The sequence below is a fragment of the Dama dama genome, chromosome 9 (genome assembly GCF_033118175.1).
Source record: "Dama dama isolate Ldn47 chromosome 9, ASM3311817v1, whole genome shotgun sequence".
In the NCBI taxonomy this organism is placed as follows: domain Eukaryota; kingdom Metazoa; phylum Chordata; class Mammalia; order Artiodactyla; family Cervidae; genus Dama; species Dama dama.
In genome coordinates, this window is record NC_083689.1 from 53,460,335 (window position 1) to 53,475,592 (window position 15,258).

Genomic DNA, 15,258 nt, shown 5'->3' on the forward strand with positions numbered 1-15,258 from the left:
CTCACCCTCTCCTCTCCTCTCCCCATGTCCATAAGTCTATTCTCTATGTCTGTTTCTCCATTGCTGCCCTGTGAATAAGTTCTTCAGTACCATTTTTATAGATTATGTATATAAATACAATATTTATCTTTCTCTTTCTGACTCACTTCACTCTGTAAAATAGATTCTAGGTTCATCCACCTCATCAGAACTGACTCACATATGTTCCTTTTTATGGCTGAGTAATATTCCATTGTGTATATGTACCACAACTTCTTTATCCATTCATCTGTCAATGGACACCTAGGTTGCTTCCATGTTCTAGCTATTGTAAATAGTGCTGCAGTGAACAATGGAATACATGTATCTCTTTCAGTTTTGGTTTCTTCAAGGCATATGCCTAGGAGTGGGATTGCTGGGTCATATGGTGGTTTTATTCCTAGTTTTTTTAAGGAATCTCCAAACTGTCTTCCATAGTGGCTGTATCAATTTACATTCCCACCAACAGTGCAAGAGCATCCCCTTTTCTCCACACTCTCTCCAGCATTTATTGTTTGTAGACTTTTTGATGATGCCCAATCTGACCAGTGTCTTTTGCTTTTCTTTAATTGGTCTGTTTGTGTTTTTATTGTTGAGTTGTAAAGGTTCTTTATTCTAGTTACTATATTCTTATCAGATATATGGTTAGAAAAAGTTTTCCCTTTTTGCAGGGATCTTGTGTTTTCTCCCTCTCTTCATTCTATTAATGTGGTGTATTATGTTAATAGATTTTTATATGTTGAACTACTCTTGTACTCCTGGGATACATTCCACTTGATCATGGTATATAATCCTTTCACTATGCTGGTATTTGCTAGTATTTCATTGAGAGTTTTTACATTTATATTTATAGGGGATACTGTTCTTTAGTTTTATTTTCTTGTGAATTCTTTGTCTGCTTTTTGTATCAGAGTAATGCTGGCTTTATAGAATGAGTGAGGAAGTGTTCTCTCTTTTTCAGTTTTTGGACAAAGCTTAAGAAGTATTGTGTGCTCAGTTGCTCAGTCATATCTGACTCTGTGATCCCATGGACTGTAGCCTGCCAGGCTCCTCTGTTCATGGAGTCCTTCAGGCAAGAATACTGGAGTGGGTCACCATTTCTTCCTCCAGGGAATCTTCCTGACTCAGGCACTGAACTTGCATCTCTTGTGTCTCCTGCACTGGCAGGCAGATTCTTTACCCCTGCACCACCTGGGAAACCCCAAGAAGTATTAATGTTAAACATAAGTTGCTCAGTCATGTCTGACTCTATGACCCCATGAACTGTAACCCTCCAGGCTCCTGTCCATGGAATTCTCCAGGCAAGAATACTGCAGTGAGTTGCCATTCCCTTTTCTAGGGGATCTTCCCAACCCAGGGATCAAACCTGGGTCTCCTGCATTGCAAACAGATTCTTTACCATCTGAGCCACCAGGGAAGTCCCAAGTATTAGTATTAATTTTTCTTTAAATGTTTGGTAAGCTTCACTAATGAAGCCATCTGGTTTTGGGCTTTTCTTTTGTGAGGTTTTTGATTGCTGAGTGAATGTCTACTTCTTTTTAGGTTTATTTAGGTTTCCTATTTATATTTGAGCCAGTTTTAGTAGTTTGTGTGTTTCTAGGAATTTGCTTATTTTATTTAGGGTATTGGTTGGCATTAATTGATTGATATTAACAAATTAATTGCTTAGGATTCTTGTTCTTCTTGTTACTCAGAAAGCAGTGTTGAAATCTCTAACCATGACTGTGAGTGTCTTTCTCTTTTTAGTTCAATTTTTGTCTTTTACTCTTTGAAACTATGTTATTAGGTACATACAAATTTAGAATGTTTATATCTTCTGGTAGATTGACCCTTTTATTATTATGAAATGTTTCTGTAGTAATGCTCCTTGCCTTCAAGTCTATTTTGTCAGTTATTAGTGTAGTTATACTGGAGTTCTTTTGCTAGTATTTGTATGCATGTCTTTTCTATCCTTTCCCCAAGATTTCTGTCTCCTTATATTAAGAGCTGTCTATTAATCTTTGCCTTTTAATTTGATCATTTATTTTGTATTTTATTTTATTTTTTGCCTGTTTCCCTCCAAAGTTTTTTTTTTCCATTTATTTTTATTAGTTGGAAGCTAATTACTTTACAATATTGTAGTGGTTTTTGCCATACATTGACATGGATCAGCCGTGGATTTACATGTGTTCCCCATCCTGAACCCCCCTCCCACCTCCCTCCTAATTTGATCATTTAATAATTTACTAATATATTTGAATTCAAACATATCAGGTTACTCTTCATTTTCTCTTTGACTCATCTGGTCTACATTGCTTATTTTTTTCTCCTTTCTTGACTGCTTTTGGATTATTTAAGTATTTTTTTTAGAATACTGTTTTCCCCTGTTAGCTTGTTAGTTGTGAATTATTTTAGAATTCTTTTTGTGGTTTGCAATATATATCTCTCACTTATTAAAGTACTTTAACCATGTCCTAGAAAATGAAATAACCTTAAAATGCCTTAATTTATTTGTCTTCCCAACTTACATACTACTGTTATCATCCTTTTAACTGTTTGTATCTCTTTCTATATTTTATTCCCCAGAAAACTTTATTATTTTTATTTTTCACAGTCAGTAATCGTTTAGATTTAGCTACCCTTTTTGTTGCTCTTCATTCCTTTCTGCTTTGCCAGGCTTCCATCTGGGATAACTTTCCTTGTGTCTGAAGAATTTCCTTCCTTTCTTAATTTCAAGTTTTGAAGTGTGACTGGTGTGTTTCCCAGGGCCCCTTGTCCTCGGTGGGCCCTGAGTTCCAATTTTCATTTTCTAGTCCTTTTGACCACTCAGTTGCTCCTCTTTTGTCCACTGCTTGAGAACTGACAGATGCTTTGAAGAGGAAAGCTGCTCCTTGTCGGCCTCCCCTCTCCATGTTTCTCTTCTTTGTAGGACCTTTGCCCTTGAAGTCCTCATTGCTGTTATATTTCTCCAATGTCTTTGCACAGATGTTTTTTTTTTTTTTAATATTTTGACCAGCAGTTGTTTCTGATGGGAAGGTTCATTTGCAGTAAGACAGTCTGTCATTATTAGGATTATAACTCTTGCCTGGTAATTTTTTGATTTTGCACCCACCCCTTACTGATGGCTTGGGAATGTTCAGTGTGTGTGTGTGGAACTCAGACAGTGTGATCAACAGTGCCCTCGTGTTACTCAATTATGACTGTACACATAAATGACTATATTCATATATATATATATATACGTACATGGATGTACATGTAAAATATACACATAGACATATGAAACACATATTAAGGCATTTGTAGAATCATTTCTCCTTAACCCTTTGGAAAAGGTATAGAAAATTCTTGTTCATCAGCTACTTATAAAACTTTCTATCATTGTTTTCTGAATTATTTCCTGTGGTGTGTGAATGTCCCACATGGTATTAATAGAATTGTTGCTAAAATGGAGTAATTGAGAAACTACATGGAATCCTCTCCTTGGAGACTCTCGATACCACAGAAGCACACTGAAAGCTTGAAACATATAAACTTATTTGATTATGAAATCCTTCAGGGGAATTCCTATTCTCATCTGTAGGTGAATCTTGGGAAACACTGCCTTATAGCAAACCTAAATCCACCAAATCCTACACCAATAAATATCTAGTGTTCAAGGGACTTTGTCTTCTCAGTGGTGAAGTACCAGCAGTGTTTCCTCAAACATGGACACTGCAAGGAGAGTCTGAAAGTATGCACATCAGATGTTGGGTTTGGGGGGCTGGAGCCCCTCTTCTAATCACTGGTAAAAAAGGCAGAAATTTGGGGTACAGTCATTCTAGCTCTTTGTCTGTGCCTCCTGGAGTGAAACCATCTGCTCAGGTTCCCTTGGTCCCAGCGCAGCTCAGCATGGGGTACCCATGTGTGTTGGTGGAAATTGATTTTTGATTCTCTTAAGACCAAACTCTCCCTCACTTCACCTACCTCTTGGAGGTCTTGCCGCCCCTCTGTACAGGTGAGAGGGCGAGACAGTTGTGACGGAATACACAGAGCTTCTGCTCAGGAGTCAAGAGGCCTGGGTTCAAGTCCTGGTGCTGTGACCTTGGGAGAGTTAACCATGGAGTAGCGGGTGAGAGCACGGGCTTTGGTGTCAGACACACTCAGCCCTTCTACTTCCTTGCTGTGTGATCATGGGCACATCACTTCACCTTCCTGCACCTCAATTTCCTTACCTTCAAGTGGGGATAATAATAACACCCACCTAACCTTCTCTTTGTTGTGAGAAGGAAATAAGATAATGCATGTCGAGTACAATACCTGGAACGTGCTAGGCACCCAGCAAATGTCAGCTGTTATTTCATCTAACCTGACTCCTTCATCTGGGTTTGAGGAGAACCCCAACCTCTCATGATGCTTGAGGATCAAATAGAATCTTGAATGTGAAAAAGAGTTTTGTAAACTCATGGAGAGACAAAGGGAAATTCAGGCAGTCTTTTTTCATTACTGCCCTTGATGCTGCCTCATCCCTTCTGGCCGGGCAGGGCAGGGTGTGGGGACCATACCAGGCTCCATCCCTACTCTCAGGCAGAACCATTCCTCCATTACAGAACATTGGCAAGAAGATGTCCTGCCAGCAATTCATTGCCAACTTGGACCAACTGAATGATGGCCAAGACTTTGCCAAAGACCTGCTAAAGGTATAACTTGCTACGGGTCCCCATGCTCCCAGCTGTGTTTGGGGTGGGTGGGGAGGAGAGAGGTTTCTGCTCCACTAAATCCTGATGGTCCAAGTTCTTCATTCTGGGGTCAGGGTAATGATGGCTTTGGGACAGAGGTAGAGACCATCCAGCTCAACACATGACTAGTTTGTGTTCCCTGAGTTAGGCAGAGGGTAGGCTTTGTGAGATTTGTTTTTAGTGCTCCACTATCATTATTTCTGTCAAGATAGTGCTCAACACTGCCACCCATTGTCACAGTTGCCACCGCCATCATCTTCACCTTATCACCCTTATCACCACCACCACTTTCACCACAATCATCAGTATCATCACCACAGGGAAAAGCCCACTCATTCCTTAAAAATCACAAGGAATCTAGTTTTATTTTGAAAACTTTTGAAAAGTTTCTTTTGAAAAACTCTGGCTTTTCAAGTTTGGTCAGTTTTCCAGCTTGGAGGAATAGGAGCATGTTTGGGAGGATAGATGATGAGTTCAGTTTTAGAGGATGAGTTAGAGGGAACTGATGATATCAGGTGGGCAATTGGATAGTGAGTCTGGAGGTCAGAAAATAAACATTGCCTTCATCGCCCTTCTTACCATAATTATGTTCTTCACTGTCAGGAAGAACTAGTTAAAAGTGTATTTGTAAGTAAAATAAAATGATCCCAGTCCCTTCACCCACCTACTCCCCGTTTACTCACCCATCCATCTACCCATCCTCCCATATATCCATCCTTCCATCCACATACCCACCCTGCAACTCAATCATTCACCTGTTCCTACACCTACCCATTCATCCATCACCCACACATACTCTCCTACACAGTCCTCTATACACACTTACCCCCCTATTTCTCAGCCCATTTACATACTTACCAACTCATCTACCCACTCATCCTCAAGTCTATCCAATCGTCTAAACAATACTCACCCACCCCCATTCATTCACCCATCCAATGAATAAGTGTGAATCAAGCACCCTCTTTGCCCCACTGGCTGAAAAGGTACTCCGTCACTGCCTCCACATCGCTAGAGGTAGATGGACTCTGACTCTTCTTTGAACTCCTCTCTTTCCCCCTCTTCTAGACCCTTTACAACTCCATCAAGAATGAAAAACTGGAATGGGCCATGTGAGTAGTGCCCATGAGCACAAATACGGGGAGAGAATTACTGTGAGTGGGGCGAGGGAGTGGCTGATGGTACTGGGAAGTCATGCTGGTTACTCTCCATGGTGCTGATTTCTCCCACCCAGGGCCCTGGTGACCCCTGACCAGCTGGCCAGCTCCTGCTGTTGAGTTCCCCTTTGGATTCATTTTCTGTCTTGATAAATAGTGTGCAGTTTTACAGCTATGGAATAGATTAAACTGTGACTTTAGTTTCATGATGTTCACAACAGGTTTTCTGTTCAGGGGATATTGCCACTATTTTCAAGGATGATATATATCTTTCCCCTTGGGGAGGTAGACAGGCATGAGCTCTGAGTCTCTTTACAATGCTAGTAATATGACCATATTGAAGTGGTGACTGCTCTTGGCAATGGGGAGAGGTGACTGCCCCCTAACTTCTTCCCCTGAGAGGGCAGTGAGTCCTGGAGGTACCCAGCCATCTGGAAAGAGGTATGGTGACCTTGCTGGTTGGGGAGACTATAAGAGGCTCCTGGGAAAAGTTACCACTCTGCTGTACTCCCCAGGGCAGCCTGGGTCTTGGGGTCCATGCTAAGGTCCCAGGTAGGGATTGTTAGGAAATCCAACCCAACTGGGGTGAGCTGGCATTTTTCTACCAGGGCTCCAGTGGGGAACCTAGACTTTAGGGGCCTAATCTACTGACCTTCTGTTCCTCACCATGTCCCTGGGACTTGGGCAGTCTGCCCATGGGTTACTTCTCTCTGGGGCTGGGCTTTCAGAGAGGTGAGGGAAGACCAGGGGTTAAGTCTGAAGGTAGTAAGGTCTCCAACTTTGTGATCAAAGGTGAAGATTGGAGCTTGGAGGCCAAAAATCAAATTTCAGAGGTCAGAATTGGAGACTCAGGTCAAAGGTCTGGATCTATGGTTGGAATTGAAACCCCCTTATCTCTATTCCTCACCTCTAACTGGCTTCCAGAGGAGTGTTTGGTGGGGAGAGGGCATGTCGGCATGGGGATGAGGCCTCTGTGGAGGTGGTACTCAGCCCTAGTACTTTCCTAGTGATGAAGATGAACTGAGGAAATCACTGTCTGAGCTGGTGGATGACAAGTTTGGGACAGGCACAAAGAAGGTGACACGTATCTTGGATGGTAGCAACCCCTTCCTGGATGTCCCACAAGCTCTCAGCGCCACTACCTACAAGCATGGTGTGCTGACCCGGAAGACTCACGCCGACATGGATGGCAAGAGGAGTGGGTGTCAGGCGGGGAAGGGGCGTGGGGAGGGATGCTAGTCCAGAGAGGATCTGCACCCCCTTGGCTGCTCCTCTGGGAATGCCCATGCCAGCAGACATGTAGGGGGACACAGGGGAGGAGATGCTGGGATGGGTGTTATGGCCACACTACCCATGCCCCCCCTCCTTAGCACCCCGTGGGAGGCGTGGCTGGAAGAAATTCTACGCGGTGCTCAAAGGGACCATTCTGTACCTGCAGAAGGTGAGAGATTCCCCCAGAATCTTTACCCAGCAAGGGCCAACTCAGCCCTTGCCTTCTGGTGCCCAGAGGGTCCTGGGAAAGGCCTAGGGCTTAGGCAGATCTTGGATCCTCCCACATCAAGGACCTGACTTTGGCTCACCGAGGGCTTTGGTGGTTTCAGAGAAGGGCCTTTTAAAGGGGGTTTCAGAGGAGTAAGGCCTGTTCAAGCTTCTGGGGCAAACTGGGGTGCTGGGAGGAGTGCATGGTGATTCTTGTTGGGGTGGGCATGGTATCAGAGTGACAGCAGCTGAAAGATAGTGGGATGTGTAGGGACAGAGAGAAGGTGAATGACAGGGAGGGACAGTGAGGGTGGAGGTACGGGTCAGTAAACCAGAGCCTGGTGATGACAGAGGCTTGCCTACCCCTGACCCGGCCTGTCCAGGATGAGTACAGGCCTGACAAAGCCCTGTCCGAGGGTGACTTGAAGAATGCCATCCGTGTGCACCACGCTCTGGCCACCAGGGCCTCTGACTACAGCAAGAAGTCCAATGTTCTCAAGCTGAAGACAGCTGACTGGAGGGTCTTCCTCTTCCAGGCACCGTAAGTAGGAGTGGGTGCCCCCTCGCTCCCACCCTGGGCTCAGGACCTGCCCCACATCCTTGCCTCATCTATCTCAGGGGAGGCGCCCTTAGCTCCTCTGGCATAGCAGCTGTAAGAGCAAATGTAATCGCTTAGCACAAACCAACAGCTCAGGTCCCTCCTGACAGCAGTGTTTCTCAAGTGTGATCCCTCAGCATCTCCTGGAAAACTTGTTGAGGGACTTCCTTGGTGGTTGAGTGGTTAAGACTCTGCTCCCAATGCAGGGGGCGCAGGTTCGATCCCTTGTCGGGGAACTAAGATCCTGCATGCTGCCCAGTGTGGTCAAAAATAGCCCCAAACTCGTTAGAAATACAGTTTCTGTGGTCCCACCTTGGACCTCCTGAATCAGAAACACTGGAGGTGGGCCAGCAATTGTGTTTTAATAAGACCTGAAGGTGATTCTGATGTTCACTGAAGTCTTTAAATACAAGACAGATGGACTCTTTGTAAATTATCCTCCACTTAAAGTTGGGGTGATGGGTGCAGAAGACTCACCCTATTGTTTATCCATAAGGCCTTCTTTCTATGCCCCTGCACCTCCTCTTTCTGTGACTTGAGATTCGGGTTTCATGTGTCAGAAGAACTTAAAAGTGGGGAGACTGGCAGGTGAACTCTGAGGATAGGAGTGGCTGTGCCAGGCCAGGCAGTGGGGCAGGGCCGAGAGGGCAGAGTCGGGGTGACCAGTTGCCCAGCTGCCTCTGACCTCCCCTGCTGGTCTCAGACTCACTCGCTCCAGGCTGTTAGCTCTGGACCTGGCTGGGCAGCTTCATTTTCACACGGAAATCCAGGTCTTGTCTGGGAGCTGGGACAGACGGGAGCTCCCTATGCAGACATGACCAGGCCCATCAGCCCCCATCCTGCCACCCTCCCTCACCACTTTGCCCGCCTACATGGAGGTCTTTGTGTTCTCTCTGTGCTGGGTGCTGGGTGGGGGATAGGGAGTCCTGTTGTGAAAAGCTGGTGCGCCCTCCCCTCCCCTCCCGTCCCCAGGAGCAAAGAGGAAATGCTGTCCTGGATCCTGAGGATCAACCTGGTGGCTGCCATCTTCTCAGCGCCCTCCTTCCCCGCTGCCGTCAGCTCCATGAAGAAGTTCTGTCGGCCTCTGCTGCCCTCCTGCACCACTCGCCTCTGCCAGGTACAAGCTCCTGGGCTAATGACACCACCTCCCCCAGCCCCTCATTCAGCAGTGCCTACCCAGTGCCTGGTCCTGGGGTAAGAGACAAGCCGAAAGAGCCAACATGCTCTCCTCCACCCCCCCACCCACACCTCCACTTACACACGGGGAGACTGAGGTCGTACCCCGCACAGTGGTGTGGGTGTGCCGATGGTGCTGTGTCTTCTGGATGTGGTGTGGTCTGTGGGTGTTCTGTGTGTCTGGGCATGAATGGTTGTGAGTGTGTGTGTTGTGGGGAGTGAGGGACAGGCGAGACTTGGAGAACCCTTCATCCAGCTGCTTCCCTCATCTACCCTTACATGTTTCTTTGTAATCCTTAAAAATCTCCTGGGCTTCCCAGGTGGCTCAGTGGTAAAGAATCTGCCTGCCAGTGCAGGAGCTGCAGGAGACATGGTTTTGATCCCTGGGTTGGGAAGATCCCCTGGAGAAGGGAATGGCAAACCACTCCAGTAGTCTTGCCTGGAAAATCCTGTGGGCAGAGGAACCTAGTGGGCTACAGTCCATGGGGTTGCAAAGAGCTGGACACAACTGAGTGCACACGTGCACACACACACATCAGTACTCCATTTTTCAGGGATTTTTTTGAAAGGAGAGGATAAATGCTGGGCTACCACTTGCATGATGGAGAGTGGGTTAACGCCATGCTTTCCATCCTGTCAGGGCCTTTTCCTGATTGGCCAGTGTCTGGGCTCTTCTCTGTGGAGCCCCTGGGGCTACTGCTTATGTCCACAGCTGTGCCAGCACTCTTGGTGCTCCCCACACAGGCACACTTACCATTCAAGTACACACATGTTTGTGTGTATACACACATACACATACACATATGCAGCCCAGTGCCCATAAGGCACAAAGGGGCCTGGCTGTCCTCTGGCGGGGCGGGGGGTGTCCTGTTCACTTGTCTGGTAGTGACAGTGTCTCTGTCTGTCTTTGGGTGTGATCCTGGGTCTGTGGCCCTCAGATGTGTCTGGACATGAGTATGAGAGGCTGTATGCATCGTATGAAGCCCGGGGAGCCGGGCTGAGTCTCGGTGATTGTGTGTCTATGTCAGGGAGTGCGCACACACGAGAGTGAGGGCCTTGCATCTCCTGAGCCTGCTGGGGAGGCTCCAGGGGGAGCTGATGCCGATGGTGGGAGGGGGCGAAGGAAGGCAGTGGAGGTGCACTCATTCAGGTGCAAACCTGACTCTGCCCCTGCGTGTTGGATGGCCCTGGCAAGGCCTCGGTTTCCCCTTAGGGAAGCAGATCTCCTTTGGATGAGACCCACCCCTATGACCCCCAAGGGTGGGACCTCACCGTCCACGACTTATCTTTGCAGGAGGAGCAGCTGCGCTCTCATGAGAATAAGCTGAGGCAGGTGACTGCAGAGCTGGCTGAGCACAAGTGTCACCCGGTCGAGCGGGGCCTCAAGTCCAAGGAGGCTGAGGAGAACCGGCTGAAGGAGCATTATCTCACGTTTGAGGTGGGCCCATCACAGGAGGATTTGGAAGGACAGGGCTGGGGCAGGAGGAAGAGGCCAGCTTCTCCTTCCACATCTTTCCACAGTCAGGGAGTCCTGCTTTGGGAGCACTCCACTTTGGGGGCTCCCCTGAGGTCATGAACTGCAGTCACCTGTGGGCCAGTCTCTGCATAGCCCAGCAGCACAGACAACTGTGCCCTCACCTTGTAACTACCAGAGACCTCCCTGGCCCTCTGCATCCTTCTTCAAGCCCCTGTCTCACTTCCAATATCCGCATAGGCCCAGCTTTTCGGGAAGCTTCTACAACCAAACCACAGAGCTCACAAGCCCTCTCCATGTGACTTCCCCCCCTCACATCTCAGGTGCCTCTCTCAGTGGGTTTATCAAGCAGAGCACCGTGGTCTCTCCTTCTGAGCTCTCCCTTTCTTCTGTTGTGTCTCTGCCCCATACCCTGCTTCTGCCCTACAGTGCTCTGCCTTCATTGTATGAAGGATGAGGGCAGACTGAGGGGAGGAAGGCGGGAACCACTTGTCCATTTTGGACTGCCTTGCACATGGGGGTAGACAGATACAAGAGAGGCCGAGACCAAGCCAGGAGGAAGTCCCTGGAGCGGAGGGGCAGGGAGTCGCCCATCTCAATCTCTAGATTTCCACGCTGACTTTCTGTTGTGGTGTAGAGGAGAGCGGATAGATAAATCCTGCCTTTTGGAAAAACATGATGCTTTATAGCTTTCGAAAGCCTTCTCAGATCCACTCTTTCTGCAAGGTAAAAAATAACCATGCTGATTGCCAGGCATGATTCTCTTCACTTCCTTTATGTTGACTGATTTAATCCTCATATCAACTGTATGATGTGGGTTTGTTATCCTCATTTCACAGATGGGGAAGTTGAGGCTTGGAAAGATTGGATCATGTGCCTGAGGCAAGACAGTTAAGTGCAGGAGCCAGGATCCTAACCAGGCAACTGGTTGTGCCTCCAAAGCCCTGGTCTTTCTCACCCCTAGCCTGGCTTAACTGGGGGGTGAAGTGGCAGGGCAGATGGACGGTAGGGGAGGTAGAGCCCAAAACGAAGAGCTTTTCAGTTTCTGTGGCAGAGCTGGTTGAGAACAGAATCTTATGACCCTTAGTCCCTGCCTCTCCCAGGACGGCAGTAAGGGCCCGAAGCTCTGAGTCAAGACCTCAGACACTGCCAAACCTCCCTCCTAGTTGTTTACCAATTTACAGTCCCTTTAATAGCTCATGAACACACCTCCATACCTTCATCAACACTGGACATAGTCTTCGTTAATCTGATAGGTTTAGCAAGTGGTATCTTATTGATGTTTAAATTGGTTTAAATTTTTTAAAACAATTGTGATTTAAAAAGCATAGCTAAGATTTATCATGGTTAAGGTTAAGGAATCAATGGTTAAGGAACAATTTTAAGTATTATAGTTCAGTAATGTTAAGTCTTTTCATATTCTTGGGCAACTAATCTCTAGAACTTCTTTATCTTCCAAATTGAAACTCTATAACTATTGAACAACATAATCCTCAGCACCTTCCTCCTGGCCCTAGTCCTCGACTACCACAGTTCTACTTTCTGTCTCTATGAATGTGACTACTCTTAAGTGCTTCATACAAGTGGAACCACAGAATTTATATTTTTGTGACTGGCCTGTGTCACATGACATAAGGTCTTCAAGCTTCATCCCTACTGTAGCATGTATCAGAATTTCTTTCCCTTTTGCTCTCCTGTTGTATTTGGATACCACGTTTTGTCTGTCCTTTCATTGGCTGCTGCACGTTTGGGTTGCTTTGATCTTTTGGCTACTGTTAATAATGCTGCCATGAACATGGGTGTGCAAGTGTTTCTTTGAGATCCTGCTTTCACTCCTGCTTTTATGTCCAGAAGTGGAATTGCAAAGAAAAAAAAAGAACTGGAATTGCTAAATTGTATGGTAATGTTACTTTCACTTTTCGAGGAGTAACTGTACTGTTTTCCATAGTAGCTGTATCAATTTACATTCCCACCAATAGTGTACTTGTATTTTAATTCTTCAACATTTTTATCAACACACTTGTTACTTTATGTTTTTTTTTTTTATAGTGGTTAACTTAATGCATGTGAGGTGATAATCTCATTGTGGTTTCAGTCTGTATTTTCCTGAAGGATAATGATGTTGATGGAGAAGCTCTATATACTCAGCAAGAACAAAACCTCGTGCTGACTAGGCTCAGACCATGAACTCCTTATTGCAAAGTTCAGGCTTAAATTGAAGAAAGTAGGGAAAACTACCAGGACATTCAGGTATGATCTAAATCAAATCCTTTATGATTATACAGTGGAGGTGACAAATAGATTCAAGGGATAAGATCTGGTACACAGAGTGCTTGAAGAACTATGGACAGAGGTTCGTAACACTGTACAGGAGGTGGTGACCAAAGCCATCCCCCCAAAAAAGAAATGTGAGAAGGCAAAGTGATTGTCTGAGGAGGCCTTGCAAAAAGCTGAGGAAAGATAAGTGAAAGGCAAGGGAGGAAAGGAAAGATACACCCAACTGAATGCAGAGTTCCAGAGAGTAGCAAGGAGAGATAAGAACATCCTCTTAAATGAACAATGCAAAGAAATAGAGGAAAATAATAGAATGGGAAAGACTAGAGATCTCTTCAAGAAAATTAGAGATACCAAGAAAACATTTCATGCATGTTGTGACATATTTCATGCAAAGATGGGCACAATAAAGGACAGAAATTGTAAGGACCTAACGGAAGCAGAAGAGATTAAGAAGAGGTGGCAAAAATACACAGAAGAACTATACAAGAAAGGTCTTAATGAGCTGGATAACCATGATGGTATGATCACTCACCTAGAGTCAGACATCCTGGAGTGTGATGTCGGTGTGCCTTAGGAAGCATTACTGTGAAAAAAGCTGGTGGAGATGACAGAATTCCAGCTGAGCTATTTCAAGTCCTAAAAGATGATGTTGTTAAGGTGCTGCACTCAATATGTCAGCAAATTGGGAAAACTCAGCAGTAACCACAAGACTGGAAAATGTCATTGTTCATTCCAGTCCCAAAGAAGGGTAATGCCAAAAAACGTTCAAACTACCATACAGTTGCACTCATTTCACATGCTAGCAAGGTTATGCTCAAAATTCTGTAAGCTAGGCTTCAATAGTATGTGAACTGAGAATTTTCAGATATACAAGCTGGATTTTGATGAGGCAGAGGAACCAGAGATCAAATTGTCAACATTTACGGGATCATGGAGAAAGCAAGGGAGTTCCAGAAAAACATCTACTTCTGCTTCATTGACCATGCTAAAGCCTTAGACTGTGTTCAGTTCAGTTCAGTCGCTCTGTCGTGTCCGACTCTGCTACCCCATGAACTGCAGCATGCCAGGCCTCCCTGTCCATCACCAACTCCCGGAGTTTACCCAGACTCATGTCCGTTGAGTCAATGATGCCATCCAACCAACTCATCTTCTGTTTCCCCCTTCTCTTCCTGCCTTCAATCTTTCCCAACATCAGGGTCTTTTCAAATGAGTCAGCTCTTCTCATCAGGTGGCCAAAATATTGGAGTTTCAGCTTCAACATCAGTCCTTCCAGCGAACACCCAGGACTGATCTCCTTTAGGAGGGACTGGTTGGATCTCCTGGCAGTCCAAGGGACCCTCAAGAGTCTTCTCCAACACCACCGTTCAAAAGCATCAATTCTTCGGTGCTCAGCTTTCTTTATAGTCTAACTCTCACATCCATACATGACTACTGGAAAAACCATAGCCTTGATTAGACGGACCTTTGTTAAACTGTGTGGATCACAGCAAACTGTGGAAAATTCTTATAGAGGAAATTCTTACCTATCTCCTGAGAAACTGTATTCCAGTCAAGAAGATACAGTTAGAACCGGATATGGAACTGACTGGTTCCACATTGGGAAAGGAGTATGTCAAGGCTGTGTATTGTCACCCTGCTTATTTAACTTATATGCAGAGTACATCATGTGAAATGCCAGGCTGGGTGAATCACAAGGTGGAATCAAGAATTCCAGGAGAAATATCAACAACCTCAGATATTGGCATATATACATATACCTCAGATATTCTACCATTCTAATGGCAGAAAGTGAAGAGGAACTGAAGAGCTTCTTGAGGAGGATGAAAGAGAAGAGTCAAAAAGCTGGCTTGAAACTCAACATTTAAAACACTAAGATCATGGCATTCAATTGCATCTCTTTATGGCAAATAGAAGGGGGAAAAGTGGAAGCAGTGACAGATTTTATTTTCTTGGGTTCCAAAATCACTGAATATGTTGGCTAAAGCCATGACAAACCTAGACAGCATATTAAAAAGCAGAGACATCACTCTGCTGACAAAAGTCCGTATAATCAAAGCTATGGTTTTTCCAGTAGTCATGTATGGATTTGAGAGTTGGACTATAAAGAAAGCTGAGTGCTGAAGAATTGATGCTTTTGACTTGTGGTGCTGGAGAAGACTCTTGAAAGTCCCTTGGACTGCAAGGAGATCAAACCAGTCAATCTTAAAGGAAGTCAACCCCAAATATTCACTGGAAGGACTGTTGCTGAAGCTGAAGTTCTAATACTTTGGCCACCAGATATGAAGGGCCGACTCATTGAAAAAGACTCTGATGCTGGGAAAGATGGAAGGCTAAAGGAGAAGGGGGTGGCAGAGGATGAGATGGTTAGATAGCATCATTGAT

At 45.5% G+C, this 15,258-nt stretch overlaps 1 protein-coding gene across 1 annotated transcript in view; it reads left to right on the forward strand.

The window, feature by feature from the left end:
• Window positions 1–15,258, forward strand: part of PSD2 (pleckstrin and Sec7 domain containing 2) — a 57,632-nt gene that overhangs the window by 39,700 nt on the left and 2,674 nt on the right. The window contains exons 9-15 of the mRNA XM_061151456.1: window positions 4,587–4,676; window positions 5,784–5,827; window positions 6,880–7,070; window positions 7,243–7,313; window positions 7,735–7,892; window positions 8,922–9,066; window positions 10,420–10,563. Of these exons, the coding sequence (XP_061007439.1) occupies window positions 4,587–4,676; window positions 5,784–5,827; window positions 6,880–7,070; window positions 7,243–7,313; window positions 7,735–7,892; window positions 8,922–9,066; window positions 10,420–10,563 (843 nt within the window). The remainder of the gene's footprint in view (window positions 1–4,586; window positions 4,677–5,783; window positions 5,828–6,879; window positions 7,071–7,242; window positions 7,314–7,734; window positions 7,893–8,921; window positions 9,067–10,419; window positions 10,564–15,258) is intronic.